Source organism: Malania oleifera, chromosome 4, assembly GCF_029873635.1.
Source record: "Malania oleifera isolate guangnan ecotype guangnan chromosome 4, ASM2987363v1, whole genome shotgun sequence".
Classification (NCBI taxonomy): Eukaryota; Viridiplantae; Streptophyta; class Magnoliopsida; order Santalales; family Ximeniaceae; genus Malania; species Malania oleifera.
The window spans coordinates 82578502-82601879 of NC_080420.1; the positions used below are offsets into that span (position 1 = coordinate 82578502).

The 23378-nt window shown below is 36.8% G+C and overlaps 1 protein-coding gene across 2 annotated transcripts in view; it reads right to left on the reverse strand.

Moving 5' to 3' along the window:
- LOC131154061 (transcription initiation factor TFIID subunit 15) overlaps window positions 1-23028 on the reverse strand; it is a 35349-nt gene extending 12321 nt beyond the window's left edge. Inside the window, exons 1-5 of one of the 2 annotated variants that reach the window (XM_058106556.1) lie at window positions 22815-23028; window positions 10590-10754; window positions 10074-10447; window positions 9760-9954; window positions 7681-7764 (exon numbers count right to left, since the gene is read on the reverse strand). In XM_058106556.1, coding sequence (XP_057962539.1) covers window positions 7681-7764; window positions 9760-9954; window positions 10074-10447; window positions 10590-10709 — 773 coding nt within the window. In that variant the 5' untranslated portion in view covers window positions 10710-10754; window positions 22815-23028. Of the gene's footprint in view, window positions 1-7680; window positions 7765-9759; window positions 9955-10073; window positions 10448-10572; window positions 10755-22814 lie in introns of those variants that run through there. The other variant, XM_058106557.1, reaches the window with a different exon arrangement.
- Between the last annotated feature and the right edge of the window lie 350 nt (window positions 23029-23378).

The following is a 23378-nucleotide window of genomic DNA, read 5'->3' on the forward strand; positions in this document are numbered from 1 at the left end:
TCTATTCAAATATGTTGGGGAAAAAAAACGAAGAAATTAAATCCTGTAACACTGATTTCTTAAATAAGATTCCGAATTTCTCATGGTCGGATGAAGAGAAGTTAATACTCAGTAAACCAGTTGAGAAGAATGAGACAAGAATGGCCATGTTTTCCTTCTCTGATGACAAATCTCCAGGTCCTGATGGTTTGAATCTTAACTTCTATGAATCTTGCTGGCAAATAATAGGTGAGGATGTCTCAGCTGCTATTCTTTTAAATTTGGTCCCCAGAAAACTCTTCTCAACCAAAGGATTTCAGCTTATAGCATGCTGTAATTTGATTTACAAGCACATAACAAAGATGATGGCAAACCGACTTCAGAAATGTTTTGAGTTCTCTCACTCGCATGAATAAGACTGCTTTTATTAAGAGGAGAAGTATCCATTATAACATCCTTTTGCTCAAGAGCTACTGCATAGATATCCTGCAAATATATCTTCTCCTAGTCTCACTCTTAAAGTTGACCTTATGAAGGTGTTTGGCTCAGTTCATTGGGGATTTCTTAGACAACTTCTTGAGAGTATTGATACACATTCAAATTTTGTTGGTTGGATCAAAGAATGTATATCTATAACAACATTCTCTATTCTGATAAATGGGTTTGTGGAAGGTTTCTTCAAAGGGCAAAAAGGAATTAGACAGGAAGACCCAATCACTCCTTATCTTTTTGTAATGATTATGGAAGTTCTCACTCCATGGGAAGTTTTCATATCACCCAAGATGCAAGAATATAAACTTAACAAACATGTGCTTTGAAGATGATTTGTTGATTCTTGCAAAGGGAGATCTAAATTATGCAACCAGCATTAAAAACTCCTTGCATGTTCTCTACATGTTGACTGGGTTGCAGAGTAAATTAGAGGTTTTTTGCACAGGTATTCCAGATGCACTAAAACAGGACATTTTACATGTTCTAAAATTTCCATTAGGCCGGTTGCCTGTAAAATATTTGGGATTAACTCTTGTTACGAAGAGAATAAGTAGATCTGATGGTGAAATACTGATTGAAAGGATTTTTCAGCAAGAATTCACTCGTGGACTCACAAATACCCATCATTTGCTAGTAGGCTGCAGTTGATACAATCTATACTACAGAGTATATATGGCTATTGGGCTTCATATTTGTTTCTTCCTCAAATAAGTTATTAAAGAACTAGAAAGGAAGTTTAAAGCTTTCCTTTGGAGAGGAAAGTGGAATACAGAGAGCTTTAAGGTCAAACTGCGAGATGTTTGTAAACCACTGAAAGAAGGGGGAGTGGGAATAAAGCTGCTCTCAGAATGGAAAATGGTATCTGCCATAAAGCTTATTTGGCTTATTTGTTCATCGAAGAAATTTCTTTGAGTGATCCGGATCCACACTTAAAAACTGAAAAAAACAAATGTTTTCTGGGACATCAAAAACAACTTCAGGAAGTTCATCGACATGGAGAAACATTCTTAAAGCAAGGAAGCAAGCTTATTCAAAGATTGAAGTCAGAATCAAGAATGGTTGATCAGTATCTCTGTTATTTGATAACTGGCATCAATACAGCCCAATTTTCTAGTTACAAATGCTAAAGTTGCTGCAATGATCAAAGAAAACAACTGGTCATGGCCAAGAAGACACTCAATAAATGTAATTTCATTTAAAACATCTCTAAATTTTTCTCCAAGCTCTGATAATGAAGACAGAAGTTGCTGGAAATTGACAACTACAGGTCAGTTTACTTTTCAGTTTGCCAGGGATGATATCAGAACTAGTAAAAATCCTGTTAGTTGGGGTAATGCAGTGTGGACAAGCATCATATTCCAAAACATTCCTTTATAGTATGGCTTGCCATCAGAAAAATCAATGTTTTAAAAGGCTCAATCGAGGCTCACCTCAAGGCAAGGCATGCCTAAAACACCTTGAGGCTCAATCAAAATACCAAAATCCCCAAAAGGCTAACACATCTGAGGCTTATGCATTTGTACAAAAAGCACGCATTTGTGCCTTTTTAGTTCAGGTTAATTTTCAAGCTAGATTTGGCTAGTAAATTTTTAAATCCATATTTATATAAAAGGATTGTCATAATATGAGCTGATTTCTAAAACTCTTGAACCTCAACCTTTTTAAAATAATGAAGAGTTGTATCTTACATCTTGCAAATAAATATTTTGAACTTTGTAATGCTATAGCTATATCTTGTCATGATATGTAGTGAATTCAAGTTAAACAATTTTTGAATGGCCAACTAGTAATTTGCAAATTATACTTGATTTTTTTTTTTTTTTACATTATACTTGTGATTTTTTTAATTTTTTATTTATTCTTAAAATGATGTAATTTATTTACATATTTTTATCTAAAAAAAAAATCCCAAAGGCTTACACCTCGCCTCTTAAGAATTAAAACACCTCGCCATATGTCTTTGCCTTTTAAACCATTGTCAGAAGTGAACTTAATACACTAAAAAAAATGTGTCAAGGTGAAAGCTTTCAGATCCTACTAGTAAGATGTGTAAATCTGGTCCTAAGAGATCACTTATTCTTCAACTGTCCTAAATCAAGCCTTCAGATCAGCAAAAAGGGCTCTGAACATTAAGGAATCTAAAACAAATTGGAATGAGATAGTTTCCTCCTTGGGGAATACACAACAACAAAACAACAACACCAAGCCTTAAGTCCCACTAGGAGGGGAGAAGTCAGGTTGACATAAGGAATGATGGAGAATGTAATGCCAAATCACAGCAACATTATTGAATATTACTGCCCGTACTCAATAATAGTAAGTACCTACACACTACGGGTAAATAAGTAAATTGATTTCTGTAGCTACAGTAAATCAAGCCTGGAAAACTAGAAACATTTTTATATTTGAAGGAACTGATGTAAATCCTGAAATGATTGCAAGAAAGGCAGTCTTAGAAGTTAAAACAAGATGTTTGGGGATTAAGGATATCAGCAAGGTCATGAAACTCATATCAGGGTTTAAATGAAACTGAAAACTAGCAAGTTTTCAATCTTGGGGGGTTGGTTTACAACTCTGTTTGTTGCAAGGCTGGAAAGCCTATTTTAGTGTTTCCCCATTTTATTAATATATGGCACTAAATTCTTTCCCAAAAAAAACATAAGCCAGAAATAAAAGTCCTAACTAGCCATTTGGTTCAGTGAATCTTCACAGATTCTCACAAATGTAAGCTGGGAAACCCAAATGTCAACATTTGGTTTGTCCTAAGAATCCTATGTTGCAAGCAATTAGACTTCTGTAGGAATCTATTATTCCCACAAATCAAGGAAATATGCAATCCACCGATTTGTTTTGGCAACCTAGGATTTCCATAGAAATGTCATCATATTCCCATACACAGGATTCCCAGGCATGAGGCCCCTAGAACCAAACGCCCGGTAACTTCACTTCACTTCTTCCTTTAGTGGGTAGTCCTAAATCTGACTGAAAGAGCAAGCACGAGATTAGAGGATCAGAAAAATCCAAATTTTCCTTATCAGGTCATGTCACACTTCTTTTCCTCATATGTATAAGCTTTCTTACCAGCGTAATGGATATATCTCTTCTCTGTTCTGTTCTTCTCTAACTCCCTGCTCTATCTTCAATTTCTATCCTGCTGTCTCTGCTGCTTGCAGCAGTTCCTCTTCTCCTCCTCCTTTCTTCTCTTCTCCTTTCCATTTCTCTCACTTAATTCTCTCCATCTCTATTTCCATTTTTCTGTTCCTCTCCTACATCACTACTGCCAATCAAACAATTATCTTCTGGCTACTTTTGGGTTCTATTTTATTGATCTATTGTGTATTTATTCCTATTGAATAAATAAATAGAGTGGGCTTCGGCATTACAGCAGCTTAACATTTTCTGCTTAATAATGTAATGCTTATATTGTATAATCGAGCATACCATCTCTTTGTGGTCTTTCTTGGAACTTACACTTCAATGAGACAAATGAATAAATCATATTGTATATTCATGCCTTGGCCTTGTTCCATTAGTGCTTCTAATGGTCATGTGCTTTAAGGATTTGAACTTTTAGGTGTGCTGTACCTTTTTGCTAACCTTCTTATGCTTCAGGCAGTCCAACACTCCCTTTTAATTCAAGGCTCATGTAATCTTTCAAATCTTGACTAAAAATCCATCAAAACATTTGACTTTCTTTGGGAAGGAAATACGAGGCTCTCCATCCAACTGTATGTCGTGTACAAATCATATGGCTAATTGGCGGTGCTTCTGGAGCATTTGCTGCTTCACATTTTCAAAGTTTTGTATTACCATTGCTTGTGTTGGCTAATAAAACTATTTCATATTGTCTTTGATTGTAGTCATATGTACTTGAATATATGCATGCTGCATGCATCGCAAATGATTCCCCTCAAATTGAAAGGCACTCTAAAATCTGGAAAATTTTAATATAGAGAAGCTGCAAGAAGATTGGCATATCTTGTGTTGTTCTAAGTAAGTAGGGAGGCATGTGTCACTGTTAAATTGAAAGGCTAAGACTATTCCCAAGGAAGATGAAATAGCGACCTGAGTTGCAAAAAATTTTTCAAAAAAAAGAAACCTGATACTCCATTCACAATTCCCATCACCGATTCATTGTCCCCTGTGCCTTAACCTTTGCAATCTTAAATGTTGCTTTTCTTGCAGAAGTCAGGCTTATGGGCAAGGTGAGCCCTGATAAATACCCATTTTCTTTTCTATACATCAACCCAAATAGTACTGCAAGGGCTAAAGAAAATGAGCATTTGAAAACTTTTAAATAAGCCTCGTGCTCCTCACTTTAATTAACCAAATGCTCCAATTCCAATTGAAGGACTGTTCATGTTGTCCACGTGATTTGTCAATTGAACATTCAGTTTTTTTAATAGTATCATATACAAGCAGATTGTCCAGCCATTGAATAAAAAGATATCATGCGTACTTTATCTAGTCAACTTCTTCATTACAAAGATAGGCAAGAGGAATGACTGGATTCATCTATAATATAACCTCTTCAATTTCCCTGCACTGTATCTGTCATTTGTTTTCGTAAATTAAAAATTACCCACCAGGGTAATTTGACTCAATTTACTACATCCACAAAGCACATTGCAACATAAACAACAATTTTATGAACAGACATAATGAGAGAATTTTAGCTTCTTAATCTGTATTTGAGCTCTATAAAAGATTTCATAATATGCTCTCCCTATTTTTCATTTAGTGGTTTTGCCTTGCATTTGTATTTATCCAACATTCTTTTCCATCTTATGTATCATTTAATAATCTTATGCTAAAATGTTTAATTAATTGAGTTCTTCTATTTCTCCATGTTTGTATCATTTTGATGAAAATCATTACTTTGTTGAGCTATCCTTAATGGATGTGCAATGAATTATTTTAATGATGCCCTTTTAAAAATCTTACTGCGAATTATTTTAAGAATGCCCTTCTCATCAGAAACTAAGACTCAGTGGAGGACGGTTGCAATTAATTTACTATTTAATGTTTTAATTAGACACTTGCATTCATTGTTTCATTGCAGATCATGGTTATGTGGTAATTTCTGATTTTCCAAATATTCCCAAGCACTTAGCACCTTATCCTGGTGAATGATGGCATCTGAAGGATTTTAGAGGGTGAGGCAACGAAAGTATGAGTTGTTTACCGCAAGCATTTATCATTGCACAATGTAATAGAAAGGGATTTTTATGTCTTAAAGGCTAGCCAGCTAGGTTTCCTATTTTGAATGTCATGCCAAAGTATCCACTTAAAAGACAAAAGGTTAATTTGCACATTGGACAATTTTAATCAAATACATGATTGCGTAGATATGTTTGGCGCATAAAATGTACCAAATTTAGAGGTTCCAACTCAACGCTTAAATGATAATCAAGAAATGACCACAAAGTTGAATGGGCAAATTTAAGGACGAAATTGACACAGGCATGTGGAATGATCATCAACAAAGTAATAACCGTCAACTTGTTCGCTCAAAGTGCATGGTTTTAACCTTTTATTTTGAAAATTTGTATAAGCCACAACCATGTGAATTTTAGTACCATTTAGACTTTTAACAAATACTTGATCTTTTTGGATGTATAACAATGAGTATGGGACATGAAAATATTCTATTTCAAGACCGCATACACAGGAGCTTTGTGGACCGGGCTGCCCTCCATTTCTTAGAGTTTGATTTCAAAATTGCATGTATGTGATTTCATGGCAGATTTGTATTTCAAGTTCTCTCAAATTGATTTCAAACCATAAAAACCATGTTTAGATTGCTTTATTGAAATAGAACAATTGGAAGTCCATACTTATCATTATACATCCAAACGTGTATCTGAAACCTTAACAAAATGGCCCCCAAGTGTTCCAAACACAATTTTTTGTTTTCTTTTTCAATAAAGCAATCTAAATGCGGTTTTTATCATTTTCCACATAAAATAGGATGAAGAATGGAAACGGAACTAGGAAATAGAAAATGGAAGAGGTTTTCTAAAACTAAACACCCCCTAAATTTTTAAAGCAATTTAAAAGAGAGATAAAAAGAAGAAGGATTTTATTTATATTGATCTTAGATTTATGGATTTTGTATTTAATGCTAGTGAATTTTAGGATCTTTTAGTCGAAAAAAGAAGAATAACATTAATAAAGAAAGAATGTACAAGACAAAAGAAAGCTTTTGGATTTTTAAATATAGCGGGTTTGATCAAGAACTAATTGGATTTCTTGAAGTCATTCTGATTCAAAGGGTTGATGCTCATGAATCAAAAATTTGAATCGAGAATCGTAAGTCATGGTTAATTCTTGCTAGTTTCGATTTGCCCACTAAATTCAAATTGACTAGAAACTTGAATTGAATCATGTGTTTCGAATCAAGAACCATACAATTTTGATAACCATGCCCCAAAACACTCGATGATTTTTTGTTGAAGTTTAAGAGTTTTGCATGCATAATAAAGGGAAAGTTTTGTGGAACTGTGCTTCGTATGGTATATTCAGACCTTATCGATGGAGAGTCATAGAATCGTGTTCTCTAGCTTTCGTTCCTTCTATTTCTTTTTAATGAATTTTTCATTTTATCATACATAGACATGCATGCGCACTAATGATACACTCACGATGCACGTGCTCCACTTATGGGCTTATGGCAATTAGTTATAAATTTATAACCACCCTTTTTTAAGTTATGGATAGTTTTTAAAGAAACATCAATTTACAAATTTACCCATTACTTAAGAATTTCATTTTAATTTTAAATTATAGAGAAAAAGGGTGCATCACGAATGATAAGAAAAAAATATAGAAAATTGTCCCCCTTCCCTTAATCAAAAATATTTTTTTATTGGCAAAAATAGAATAGGAAGAGAAATTCCAACTGGAAGCATAAGAGAAAACAAACACCAAATGCCAGCAATGATGAATTATAATTGCAACCTCAAGGATGAAAAAATAATATTTACCACAATTTAATCCAAGGAGACAAACTTCCTAGGATCCACAATTTAGCAATGATGAATTATATTTGCAACCTTAAGGATGAAAATCTTGTTCACTGCTTCTTGCCAAAAGAAACAACCATGCAAATATTTGGAGAACCAAATTTTTAAAATGAAAACAATTCAAGGTCAAAATTCTTGATTGACTTTTAGTGCATACAAAAATTTAAAAATCATAATATATTACCTCACACCACCCTCATTGTGACCAGGTTTATTGGTGTTGCAAATATTGCATTTTGTGCGCTTCGCCCAGTTGATGTTGCCACACCTGAAGCAACAACCTCACAGGATGAAAAAGACATAACAATAAGCAAAATGAAATGTCACAGCATCATATTTAACCATACCTATTGAAAACCATAGGTTCCAATAGATACTTCACAACAAGACATGACATGAACATGGACAATAAGAGCATTTTTTAATAGATAATAATAGGCATCCCCAAAATTGTACACTGGCCTATAGTTTGAGCACCACAAAAGGGCATAACAACGAAAAAACACATAATCTTTAGTTCATAAAAATATTCCATCCTTGGCATCTAAACATAACAGAGAAACTATACACCGACACAAGCTTCAATTGGATTCTTTTATAAGTTATACAAAACAGTTTAAGAAAGAGGAATTCTTGTCAAAAACATATGCATATCTCAGGTGTGCTATGTTTGCAGAACCACAGACAAGGAAAAAGGGAAGGGGAAGGGTAAGGGGAAGGGGGAAGGGAGGGTGTTTTTATTTGTACTGAACAGCCTAAAAGATCTAGACAAAATCTCCAATACAAAACTACAACAAACATTTCCTACTAACCACACAACAAAATCATGAAGGAACATTGGCAAAAATCTTTAAATGAGAAATTTTCTGATGCATAAATTCCAGATGACGAAATATACTTTATTACCTTAAATGATATAAATAAAATGTATTTAATACAAAACAAAGGCAAAGACACCTCCTCCCATCCATGCAACAAAATCACATTCGAATAAAGGAACCTCAACAAAAATCTTAAATTGAAAAATCATCTAATTTATTTTCCAAATGGTGAAATATATTTCATTACAGTAAATAATATAACCGAAATAATTATAGCAAATGTATTAATAAGAACAATAACAGTAAAAAATAATATGATAATAATTATAATAAGTGAGGATAATAAAAAAGATGATGTAACTTTAGAAGATTACAGACGAACTGTCAATCTTGATGGCTGGGTAACAGAATTATAATTTTACAGTAATTTGAATGCCATTAAAGACCCTGATTTGGACAAGAAAAAAGGGGATGGTGTGATGAACTCTATGAGCTCTAACATCTGAGTGAGAAAGAATAGTTTTGAATTAGCTACATGCTTGAGATAGGATAGTCAGGAGTGAAGACTAACAAAAGTTCATAGACTAGGAAAGAATTTCTGATGCGATTGTGTTTCCACATATGTCCTACCCCAAACTCGTATAAACTCAGTCTCTTACCATCTAATATTGGGTCATACTGAGCCATGCCTAAACTTTAGCTCAAACAGAGATCTTTTACATCAGACTGAACTTAGGATATGGTGGCTAGACTTGCTAAGTCTTGCAAACCCAACTGGAAACCTAAAAATCATAGAAAGCTATGCAAGGACAGTCTAAGTTAAGAGTTTTAATAGTAAGCAACATTTTGTATCTTGCAACTACTGGCCACCATGGTCAGTGATTCTCGAAAGAGCAGCTCCCTCTGCTCCCACAAGAAGTCGAAGGATAAGAAAATGCACATAAAAAGCAGCAACTATTATGCCCAATAGACATAAATCGGCAAGAGGCCCTTGATATTGCACTACCGGTGAGGCCAGCAGACCATCCTCCCAACTAAGAAAGGCCAGCCTGAGGTCATCATAGACAAATGTATACATGCTCAAAGTTTTGGCAAAATTCCCTACTTGTTACTGAATACTGAAATTTGTGCAAATGAAAACAAATAATTTTATAAATTAAACATGCTGAGGTTCTTATAAATAAAACAAATAAATTTATAAAAACATACATGCTTGCATGTGTGCACACATCTCTAAGACTCTAAAAAATTCTGCTAAGGAAAACCATACAACATCTGATCCTAATAGCCTGGAGAAAGGCTTTAATAAACAATTGATGGCAACTTATCGATTAATTGTCAAGCAATTGGTGGTAAATACTATAGATCATAATATAGGAGGAAACATAATCATTTTTTAAGGCATGAACTTACACAGATACACAAACAGAATTTAGTCTTACATTGGACAAGGCCAATCATTTGGACCAAAAAGACCAGTAGGACCACCAGCTGGGCGACCATGGCCCGCAGATTCATTGCCAGAGCGGGCCTTTCCACGGCCACCAGCCCCTCCACCACTGCCAGAGACACCAGCAGGTCGAGCACTTCCACAGCGGTTGCACACTCCACGAAATGCAAAATTCACATTGGAACAACTGCTACCAAAATAGAGAATGAGGAATCTATTTTCACAATATCACTACATAATATGCATTAAAACAAGAAAGGGCACAAAGTGCAAGAAAGAGCTGCTCACCAATCTCACATCACAGACCTTGTATTCGGACACAGCCAATCTCCCTCTTGTTGCCATGCTTTCCCTGAAGCATCGCCACGACCTCTGCCTCTTCCACCACCTCCATCCACATCCCTGGAATTTTCCTCAGGCCCACCAAAGTCGCCCACTACACTTAAGTCTTCAACATGATTCATTTGATTTCCAGAATTATATGAGTTATCATCCTTGCCCTTTGACTCAGCTATGAAAACTCCAATGGTTTCCCCATGAAAATCCTTGTTGTTGAACCATTCAACCGCAGCTAATGCAGCATGTGGGTCCTCATATGTAACAGTAGCATCTCCCTTTGGTTCATTTGTGACTTTGTCCCGATACAACCATATCTTTGGTCGACCAGTTCTCTTGTCTTTCTACAGAGTATAGTGTATGAAGCTAAATGAAGCTAAATGTAGCAAGCCACTAAGTTTCAAAAAATACAAGGCAGTTCATAACAAAGGCTAGTAAAATAAAGACCATCTGCTAATTCAAATAATACCTGATTGGACTCCCTACCTTTAGCAACCCAATGGTGCCAAAATGCTCAGCCAACATATTTTCATCAGTCCCATGGGGCAAGTTACAAACATAGACAGACCCATTTGAAGGAGCACCTTTTCCTGAATAACTGGCCATTGCACTCCAATCTCATCAACGCGAAAAAATTACCAGCACCAGCCTCTACAAGAAAGATGTTATCACTGATGAACATGGCCAAGGCAAGGATCCATTTTCATGATGTTACTATGCAAAGAAAAAAAGAATGCATATGAATAAATGATGACCCCCTTCATAAGCAGCACCAGCACAACCATTCGACCATAAACACAACACAAATAGAAAAATAATAATAGTACACGCATACACTACACTACATCCACTCAATAAACATGCTACCTCCACACATTCAACAAATGTTTTAGAAGTCACAGCACACCTAAGGTAACCATGGAGCAAATGCCAATGGTCCAAGAACTATTGTTTGTTTTTGCTGTCAACGACAGAATCCTAATATCTGGAACTTCTATATTAGAACTCTATTTCAGGTTTTCCACAGGTATTCTTGGTAATCTTAATAGATCCATTGTGGTCCACCCCTTCCCCAGCATACACGGGAGCTTTGTGCACCGGGCTGCCCTTTTAATAGATTTGGATGGTAACCTTAGGTGTTTAACAAACCTTAGGTGTTTAACAAAAAACGATAGTAATTTCTTAGTTTTAGGACTTATTTGGGTCAGGTGAAGCATTAGGTCACCCTGCTGTTAAGAAAATTTTATGAAGCCCCAAAGTTTCTTGCACTAAGTATAGTTTTCTATGGCTACAAATATGTGACATAAGTTCTTTGGTAAAGTTGGACTAATGATAATTTAAGTATATGTTTGAGTCAAATTGTGTGTCTCTTCTCTCTCCTCTCTTTTGCCACAGTGCTCCTGTGGACACTGTACACCACAATAAGACACCCTTCAACCCAACATTCCTCTGCAAAATTAATTAAATCCTCCTTTCATGCACATACTTTCAGACCCATTTCCACTACTTAAACCCTCCAACTGTGTCAATAAACCTTCCAATAGCTCCAGAGATTCCCGCACCTCACTCCTTGCTGCCAGCCGCTAAAGAGCTACAGCCCCTCTTTCAGCCTTAAAACCTTTCCATCGTATCTTGCCTAAATTCACCCTGACCCACCACCATACAATTGTATCCAACCCTTGCTTAGGTTTTCTAAGCTGCTGCATCAGTGCCTCAGAGCAAGGGGGTCCAAATAGCATCAAGCTGCAAAAGGTAAACTCCTAAGCCCTAACCGACATAAACAGTGCATAATGGGGCATATACCATTGCACAACAATTCACTTTTTATGTATTTTCAGTTGAGGAACATCTTGAGAAATTGATATTTAAGGTGGGTTTCATTTAATTGAATGGAACAAAGCACCTTACACTAATCTCCATTTGTTGCAAAGAAAATTAGGAACAAAAACGAAAATGAAAACTAAGGTACTGTTTGATGTCACCTTTGTTTTTTGTTTTCTGTTTTGGCTGTTGTACAGTGAAGAGACAGGTTATGACAATGTGTTTGTTTATGTTGCTAGTTTTCTGATTCTGTGATCACTTTTTGCAAAAAAAACATTGATCCTACGTTTGGGAGAAGACTTGGATTTGGATTTGTGTGGATTTGGATAAATTACAATACAAAATTGTACTGAGTTTTGTCCAAGTCCACCCAAACCCAAATCCAAGGCCTGAAATTCATGCTCCCAAATGCAGCATTAACTAGACATTATGCTTTTCAATTGTTGTGGCAAACTGCTCTAGTACTTTAATATTTAGAATTGACTTTCATGGATCTATACAATTTTTTAATTAAAATTAAAATAAATTAACCATGTGAATTTAAAAAATAATTAAAATAAAAATATCCATCACATGTCTAAAAATTTGAAAATATAATAAAATCATTTTTATTATTTTTACTTGTTATGTACAATAGGATTACTCTTGAAAAGTGACAAATAAAATTATAATTATTATAATTATTTTTTATTTTTCATTAAATCTTTTTTAATTTATATTCTTTAACATTTTTATTGTTCTAATTCTTATTTAATTCAAGGACAAAATTAAACATGAGTTCAATCAGATTTTTTAATTTGCCTTAGTTTGGAAATATGAACCAATAGCTTGCTAGTTCTCAATTTTTTTTTTATTTCGTTTTCAATTTTTTGTTTTTTGGTTTTCATATATATAATTGTTGACAATGATACCATGCAGCCACTAAATTTGGAACCCTGGGTCTATTTTGGATTCTTTATGGAGGAAAATTGCACCCATGAATATTTGTTTTGGGACCAGTTGAGTATAGATTTTTTCTGTTCTTTTAGGGTTCCAACTTCAAAAATAACAATAAGAACCAAGCCTTAAGTCCTACTACGTGGGGTCAGCTACATGAATCCTTTTCCACCAATTCACACGATCATGGGCAATTTCCTCCTACAATTTAAGGGCTATTAAATCCTCCTGCCATCCCATTCAAGTTATTTTAGGTCTACCCCTATCCTTATACTGCTACTATGAGTAACTAGTTCACTCCTCCTCATTAGTCTGCTATTTGACCTATGTTGCAAATGCTCAAATCATCTAAGTCGTTCATCCCTAATCTCCTACAAGTACCATGCCTAACATACCGCAAATATGCTCATTCCTTACTTAATTTTTAAATATGATACCACTCATCAACCTTTACATTCTCATTTCATCAATTTTTACTTTTTCGATATTTTGATTCTTAGGGATCATTTGCAACCATTTATAGAAAAGTACTTTTCTAAAAAAAAAAAAAGTACTTATTTAAAAGTAGTATGGGATTACTAAGTACTTTTTCAGAAAAAATATTTTTTCAAAAAATACTTATTTTCCTAAAGAGAAATAGTTTGGACAAGTATTTTTTGAAACACTACTTATTGACACAAGTACTTCATCTTAAGTATTTTTAACAATAAGTACTTGTTTTTTAAGATGTCCCAAACAGGGGCTTAGTTGCCCAACATTCTAATTCACAATGCATAGATGGTCTTATACCTGTCTTAGAAAACTTTTCTTTTAACTTTATGGGTATTCTAAGATGACACAACACACCCGAAACACTTCTCCATTTTTACTCACACTGCTTTAACTCTATATATAACATCTTCTTTGATTTCTCCTTGAACTCGGATAATAGGTCCAACGTTCTAAATTTAGTAATGCTATCAATTTCTTGAACATCAAGTTTAATCCTTTCTCCAATATTCCTACTACCACTAAGATTACATTTTATGTATTCTGTCTTATTTCAACTTATCATAAAACTTCTAGGTTCTAAAGCTTGTCTCCATAATTCTAACTTAGATTCTACTCATGAGATCAGCAAAAATGATTGAAAGGCCTGCTGAATATTTAGAACAAACTTAAGAGAAGAATGAGGTCTAATGCCTAGCAGAATGTCTATAATTACTTATTTTCAGCTGATGAGAATGATGTCTAATGCCTAGCAGAATGTCTATAATTACTTATTTTCAGCCGATGAGAATGACATCTAATGCCTAGCAGAATGTTTATAATTACTTATTTTCAGCTGATGACTTTTAGAATTGGCATTTGTGACATTGCATCAAAATAGTGATGTAAACTGCAGATCTGGATCAGGATGATCACTACCATTCCCGCACCATCAAACTGCCCCATAATAATAGAAAGATCTTCATTCCAAAGATTTGAGTTTGGATTGGTTACATGAATCCCTTCTCATTCATTTGCTAAAATTAAGGCCAAACCTTACAGATGAAGGACCATCTATATCAACTATGCCACTTATTCTGCACACATATTTTAGGTGAAGGTTTAAGAAGGTTTAGGAAATAGTGTGTATGGAGGACCTCTTCGTATTTTTTTTAAGGACTTCCTTCAATATTTTGTAAATTATGTGTTTAGTTGGGTCATATTTGTATATATGTGTTACTTGTAGTAGTGGTTTAAGTGCTGCACATGCAAGTTTATGTACACTTATTGTTTTGAATCAGATTGCACAGTTTCCCTCTCTCTGTCTCTATCTCTCCCGCCCAAGCTTCATCTTCTTCTTCCTTCTTCTTTCTTCCTCCTCTTCCTTCTTCTTCTTCTTCCTCCTCGCCCACCCCTATTCTGGTTGTCTTCTACCTACTGCTGCTGCTGCCTTTTCCTCTTCTAAATTCTCATGCTTGTCCTATATCAAATTAGCCTCAATAAAAAGCACGATCACCATGCAGTCAGTCAAAATTGCAGAGAACTGAACACTATTCATCTGCAACTTCCCAGAAAATTAATAGTGCCCCTGATTTACAAACTCCACTTTCAAGGTTTTATTTTATCGCATCCCCCACACCATCAAAATTTGAACTCTCAAAAACACCACCCCTCAAAATTTCATTGCTGGCCAACCACCATCCACCCCCACTGAATCTCCAATTTCCTACATTTGCTTGCTACACCCCACCCTCACTAGAATCCCTACCCACCAATCTATCACCAGCCAGAACCACATCGCAGGAGGCTGATCGCCGGCTACTCACATGCCCCATGCGCCAGCCATGCGTGTGGGGAAGTTTCTGGACTTCCCCTATTTTGCTCAGACTCACGAGATATTGCTTCCGGCTTCAAGAGTTTGGGTTTTTTCCTGATATTTTCAAGCTTTCTGATTGAAAATTGAATTATTAAGCTTGGTTTGCATTTCTAAGATCAAATACAGCCTAATCCTGGGCTGCCCAAAGTAAGTTTCTGAGTTTTGAGCCTTGCCAGCATTCAAATTGAGTTCCAGGCCCAGCTGCTGTTTGAAGGCCGTTTCTTGAGGATCTGAGAATAGGGAGTCCAGAAGTTGCATGACTTACATTGACAACCCGATGGTACACTCAATTTATGCTCGAAACCTTTGGTGAGGTAACCAAATTCTCACATTTTCTTGACTTACATTTTATGACTAGGGAAAATTTGTAATTGCATAATTCCAAGTTTCTTGTTACCATTTGAAATATATATATATATATATATATATATATATATGCCCTTTGCCTTGTGAGTTCCACTAGTTTATTCAGACTCATACCTAATTCATTCCTTGTTGCCATGTCATGTGAGACCATGGTCAAGTCATATGCATTGTACTCCATAGCTTCATGTGGGTGCAATGTAGTAGTTTTAGGATTCATATCACTTGCTTTAGTCTTCCTTGGCATCATAGCACCATATTGCATTAACTATGGTTACCAACAAAAACATTAAAACCAATCCCACTAAACTTGCACCAAATGATAACAATTCTTGTCTATCCGATTAGACACTCTTCAAAAGTTCCTCAATCAAATATTTGAGCACCTCTCATGACGGTTTGACTAAGTTATGAAGATGTTAGGCAAATGCACTGGTGTAGAGACATAGAACCATCAATTAGGTAGCCTAATGAGTCCCCATGTTCAGTAGGGTCAGCCCAAGGTATTCTTCTTACTCCAGGGGTTCCTCTACCACCTAACAATATAAGCAAGGCTCCAAAACAGACCAGTGGGCCACTTCAGCCCCTCCAAGCTCAGGTCAATCTAGAGCCTAGGTTTAAGGAAGGTAATTTTAAGGAGTTCAATGATGTAGGGTATCACCCTAACCCTAGGCATGCTCCACATTCCCCTAGGCAAGGTTGGGATGACTATGAAGATGCTATAAAAAGTGTCAAAGCAGATGTGCATGCCCATGATGGGAAATTAAACTCAAGCTCCTTTTTTAGATTAGGTATCAAAAATGGAGGATTTCTTTAATTGGTACCATATACGAGGAGAGGATAAAGCTTGATTTTCCTAGATGAAACTTGTAGGACCAACAAAAAAGAATTAGAAAACTATGCAACAAACCCGGTTGAGTGAACCTCCTATACCTAGTGGGAAGCAACGGGACAACAATTAAAAAAAAGTACATCCCTCCTTCCTTTAAGAGCCAGCTGTTTAGTGAGCTTTTGAATCATAAACAGACCACTAATAGCCAGCTACATTAATTGTTTTGAGGAACAGATGCTAGGAGTGATATGTTGAGATCACAGCTCACACTATGGCTTGGTTTGTGAATAGTCTTAATGAAGATGTCAGGTGAGAGGTTGAGTTGTTCTTTCCAAAGTCTTGAGGCAGCTTATCATAAAGCTCTTGCCATCGAAAGTGCCTCAAGAACTACAGTAGGTTTTCATCTCAGGTGAGTGATTCTCATCATTCCAAACCCTTTCCTCAGCCTAGGCCTACCATCCCTTAGTTTACCCCTAGAGAGAGTTCTGGGAAGCAAATAGAGTCTACTCATATTGTTCACCTAGTGTTCCTCAGGTTAGTAACCCATCTATGCAGTATCATCATTGCCCTGCTAGAGGTCATATTGCTGCCTGTTGTCACCAATGAGCCTCAGCTTTAGAGCATGAAACTGATGATTTGTCTGATTGTGAGGATTAGGTTGTACATGTTGTTGAGTACTAGGGAGATGAGGATGAGCTTGGTGATGATTTTGAGGCAGATGACTATCATGTTAGTGTGGTTAGGTTATCCATTAATATGGATAGTGAGAAATGGAAATGAACCACTATTTTCTACACTTTTATTGATGGGAATAGTAGCATGAATGTGATATCCAAGGCTACTCCAGGAAGATCGAACCTTAAGGAGGGCCACACTCTCATCCTTTTGAGGTGAATAGGGTAAACAAGACAAATCGACCAAATACCAAGAGATGCCTTATGCCCATCCAAATATGAGATTACCAATGGATGTGGCCCATGTCCTATTAGGGCAACCATGGTCATTTGATCATGATGTAACCAATCATGGTAGAGAAAACACTTTTTTGGTCCCAAAGATATTCTTGACCCCTCCCAAGCCCACTCCCAAGGATCCTAAGATAAGGAGCAAGATAGCCCCTTCCAGTCCCAGTTCAAAGAAGCATTCACTTGTTTGATCATAGGGCTTTCGAGTGAGATGGTTATAAAACAAGAGCATTTTAGCAGTCATCGCTTGACAGATTCCTTCTAAAGATCAAAAGTTTTCATGTGAGTGCCCACGTGAGGTAGGAGAGTTGCTAGTTGAGTTTTTTATGTTGTCCCCACGAGTTACCTAGTGAGCTACCACCAATACGAGACATTCAGCATGCCTAAGATCTCATTCCAAGTTCATAATTACGTAACTTGCCATATTATAAGATGAACCCTAAAGAGCATACTAAATTGAATAGGCAGGTTAAGAACCCCTCGACAAGGGATTTGTGAGACATAACCTTAGTCCTTCTGTTGTACCAACTCTTTGAACTCCGAAAAAGTATGGAGCTTGGAGGATATGTGTGGATAGCCATTTACAAAATCTCCATCAAGTCTAGGTTCCCTATCCCAAGACTTAAGGATATGCTTGACATGTTAGTTGGCTCTAGTTAGTATTCCAAGATTAACCGTTGCAATGCGTATCATCAAATTAGAATTAGACCAGGAGATGAGTGGGAAACGGCTTTTAAGACCTAGGATGGTTTATTTGAGGGATTGGTCATGCCCGTTGGACTCTCCAATGCCCTTGGCATTTTCACGAAGGTTATGACACATGTTCTATAGCCATTCATAGGTAAGTTCTCAGCGGTCTACTTCGACGATATGTTGGTCTACAGTAAAACTAGGGAAGAGCACTTGGTACATCTTCATGAGGCCTCTGTCATAAGGCCTCTGTCACCTTAAAGGAAGCGAAGTCGTTTGATAACCTCAAGAAGTGTAGCTTCTTATAGTCTAGTGTAGTCTTTCTTGGTCTTGTGATCTCTGCACAGCAAATAGCCAGTGATCGAGAAAAGGTTAAAGCCATTAGAGAGTGGCCTGAGCCAAGGATTATTACTGAGGTTCATAGTTTTCATAGCCTCGCTACTTTCTATGGGCGATTCATAGGGCAATTGGCACCACCATGGCTCCTATCACTAAGTGTTCGAAGAAAGGAGAGTTTCATTGGAACCCATCAACTAGTAGAGCTTTTAAAGAGGTCAAACAAAAGATGACCAATACTTAAGCATCCAGACTCTAGTAGAGTTTTTTAGGCGGCTTGTGATGCCTCTAGGTAGGTATAGGTGGGGTTTTGAGTCAAGAAGGGCAACCTATAGCATTTTTGAGTGAAAAACCCTAGATGCCAAACAAAGAAATAGCACATATAGAGTTTTTTGTTGTAGTGATATCTCTCCAACATATTGTTACCCCAAGAGTTTGTACTCTTCCTTGCTTTGCAATATTTGAGCTTGCAAAAGGAGTTGAGTGTAGAGCATGCTAGTTGGGTAGAGTTTCTCAATGAGTACACTTTTGTTCTTAAGCATTGTTCCGACGCTAAGAATAAAGTGCAAATGGCCTTAGTAGGGTAGCAATTGTTCTCCATATCTTGAGAGACAAGGTCATTGGGTTTGACCACCTTCCTTTGCAATATCTAGGCTTGCAAAAAAAGTTAATTGCAAAGCATGCTAGTCAAGCAAAGTTTCTCAACAAGAACACTTTTGTTCTTAAGCATCATTCCGATGTTGAGAATAAATTATTTGATGACCTCAGTAGGATAGCAATTATTCTCCATATCTTGAGAAACAAGGTCATTGGGTTTGATCATCTGAAGGACAAGTACTCTATTTGTCCTAATTTTGGGCTCATCTTTTGATGAGTCCCTTAAATACATGATTTTAGACCCTCATTTACCTTTGTTTATCCTCATTTTATTGTGTATTTGCCCACAATTATCATTGTTCAGAGCTACGTAAGGTTTGTTTGTCTTTTCAGGAAAAACAGGTTAAAACCATGGAGTTAAGCGTAACAAGAAGCCAGGGAGGATTTGGGAGACTCAAAGCTCGAATCCGGATATCCAGCCAAGCTCCGAAAGCTTCAGGTCATGAATGAACAAAGTAGATGATGCTCAACCATGTGGCGCGACCAGCAACACATAAGGGCGACCAAGTCTTCCACTGCGGACTCCAAGGTTCAGACTAAGATCAGAATGCTGCAAGGTTCGACCAAGTGACCCGCCGGAGCGACCATGTCGACATACTGAGACAGAATTGAGAGAAGAAATACCAAGAGTCTCAATGAAGTGTCCGACCAAGAAGCCTTCAGGGGCGACCATGTCAAGATACTAAGATTTTCTAAAGATCGAGATCCTGCAAGTCTATACCATCAACTCGACCATCAAGACCCTGAGGCGCGACGAAGTCAAAGGCATTGAAAATTCAAATCCCTGACTTCTCGCGAGTCTCAACTAAGACGCGCACAAGAATGGCAGAGGAGCAACTTGGTCGAAGGCAACGATCTTCTACGCGAGATTTGCTGCAAACCTTCCTAACTTGTAAAACAAACATTGTAAACCCTAGAGCGGTAGAGCCTATAAGTATTCGCTACGAACACAAGCTTTGGGTTCCTCTTTGGCCTCTCTTAGGTTGGTGACAGACCTAAGAAGTCATTGAGAGCCAAGTTAGAATAGGAGTAGAGTAGTTTCAGTTCGTGTGTGGAGTGTCCGACGGCCTATGACAACCAGCAGCGTTCATATAGCAGCCGTGTATATTATATGATCTCCTCTTCTACTACTGACGTTAGTGACAGACGTTTTGAATGATAAAGGGATGATTTTTTTACTCACGCTTTCATTTACTACTTTCAATTTACTGCTTTCCATTTACTTGTTGTGTGTTTGATGAAAGATTGCAGATAAGGATAAGCACAACTACGTATCAGTCAGAGGGAAGTAGTCGGCTACGAAACCGCGGAGGTGTTCGTTATTGTTGAGACAGGGTATACTCCAGTTCCCGACCGTACTTCGGACAGTTGGTGCACCCTTGCTACCCTGTGCCCTCAATCGCCCCTCTCCCACTTTAATCCGATTGGGTTAATACTTCTATGGAAGTCTGGATGAGCATAGTTAGAAGCATGGCGTCCAGCATCTGAGTCAACTCCAGTATCGCTTTGTAGGAGAAGGATAACATAGATTTACTTGTTTTCTGGTAGTTGTCAGATTTACATGCTTTCAGTTACATGTTTTCTAGTAGTTGTTAGATGATCACCATTGCAAAATACCATTTTTATTTCTTTTTCATAGCAAGGCCATAATAAACTAATTTGGAAGAGGTTTAATAACTACACTTCAAGCCCCTGAGGATGGACACCCAACTTACCCACTTTCTACAGGACTTGGGATAGTTAGGTTATAAAAATATTATCTTTGGTAGTTAAAGACCCAAGCCTTGGCAAGCCTACCATCTTTCAAGAGGTGAGTGAGGGCCACTGTAGAGATCTTGTTTAGAGGTACTAGGTCATGCACTCCCCGTAATTCCTTTAAAGATCTTTAGCTTAGGAATTGCATGTCGGAGGGTTAGCTTGTCACCTAGGGAGGGATAAAACCATTGCCTTTGTTGAGGATAGATTTTACTGACCTCCCTTAAAGGGGGATGTTGCTAGGATAGTGTCTCAATATCGCACCGATCAATTAGCTAGGTCCAAAAGACACAACATTGGCCTTTAGACCCCTCTGCTATTGCCACACATACCTTGGAGAGACCTAAGTATGGACTTTGCTCTTGAACTCTCAAAAACAACCCAAGGACATGATTCCATATTTGCTATTATTGACAAATTCTCCAAAATGGCATATTTCATTCCATGTAGTAAGACTTCTAATGCCTCTCATGCAGCTAAATTGTTCTTTTGAGTGGTAATCAAATTGCACAGGTTGCCAACCTCCACAGTGTATGATAGGGATATCAAATTCAGTAGCTACTTTTGGAAGACACTTTAGAAAAAGTGCGGGACTCACTATTTTCTTCTCCTTGACACCCCCAAACTGATGTTCAAACTAAGGTTGTGAACCATTATCTTGCTGACCTAAAACAGGGCAATTGGGACTTGGTGCTACTTATTGTTGAGTTTTCTTATAATAATTCTGTGAATAGGTCTACAGGTAAAAGTCCTTTTGAGTGTGTATTTGGTTATAAACCCCATGCACACAATGATCTTGTTCCTTCGCCACCACATGCTCGTATTTCTAAGCTTGATAAGTCTTTTGTTCATCACATCCATGAGTCGCATGCTGAGGTTAGGCAAAAACTTGCTATGAGTAATATTGATTATAAGCTTGCTGCATATGTGCATCATAAAGCCACAAGGCCCTTCACAATGAGTGAAGTTTTGGCTTGTGACACTTGGTCATGAAATTTAGGGCCTATGACCTATTGTCAATTTGATCCCAATTTTTTTAAAAAAAAAATTTAACGTAAACCCCTTATTCATTCTAATAGTTCCACATTGATTATGAAGCTTCTTCCAACCATATGGAGGGTCATTTCCCTTTCTCTTCTTTCCCTTTCTTTTCTAGGGTACCTTTTTCTTTGTGCTAGCCTTTTTCTGCTCTAGAACTTTTATACTTTTTTTTGCTTCACCCCTTCTCTACCCCCTCCTCTAGAATATCTCTCCTTCACTCATGGCACCATTGTAGGCATGGGTAGGCCTGTGCAGTCTGTCTGTTGGGTTGGTTCAAACAAAGAACCAGCTGAACTGACTTTTAGTTCATAAAAAACACCAACTGAGCAAGACAAATTGGAGCCTCCAACCAAAACAGAACAGAGACAGCAGCAAACAGTTTGGAAAGTGCAAATATCATTTGACCAAAATTTAACCAAAACCCAATTCAAAGGAATAAAGATACAAAAGCGACTTAACCAAAATCCAGTTTGTTTCCATTTTCAATTTGTGAAACCAAGTTTTTCTTTCAAAAATTCCAAATTTGATAACAATCGTCCAAATTGAATTCAAGAAATTATTATTCCGCATCCAATTAACCCACAGGAAACGGAAAAGAAAATACATATTTTAAAAAAAAGCAAAAAAACACAGATTTTAAATTCCTAACATAGTAATCTCCTCCACACCCAGTCTCCTCCACACCCAGTGAAAAACTTACAAAAAAAACACAGATTTTACAAAATATCACATCTGATCTGAATCGCAAGTCCTCCATAACCCTCATCATTTTAACTATCAAACCAACCGAAAACTCGAACTGGCAAATCTGAACCTAAAATAACAATTAATCAGCATTCAACAGGAAAATCAATCAATAATCTGAATGTGCAAATCAGATAATGTAAATCATTTGCCAATGTTCATCTTCATAAAACATTTGAATGATAGGGAAGCAGAAGAAGAAGAAGGGTGAGGCACGATCATCTTACCGTAGCAAATCTGAGGACTTGAAGCTTGAAGGATGGGATGCCGGCAGCAACGAGTAGACGCTGCCGGTGAAAACACGACTTCCCGAGTGGCGTGGCGGTGAGAAGCTATACGTCGTGTTGGTAAGCCGACGGTGGCAGGAATCGCGGATCGCCGTCGCCGAGGCGTCGCAAGTTCTATGGGCAGAGGGCTTAAGTTCCAGCGCTGCAAAAGACTAAATGGGGATAGGGTTGGCCGGTTAAAAGCCCACATTGGAAATTGAAAGAATTAAATAAATAAATAATCCCTTCAAAAATACAAGATGATACTTGTTAATTAGGAATAGAAATGGTTGATTTCTATTATGATATTATGATAATAAATTAATAGACGGTGTCAGATGCTAAAATATTATGATATATTATAATATGATTTGTTATTTATAATCTTAAAAATAGAATAAATTAAGGTAAAAATATTTACTATTATCATCAATTATAAATATATAATAATAAAATTTAATGATGATATAGTATAGAAAAAAATATAATATTGTTGTATATTAAATATACGAAAAGAGTTGTATT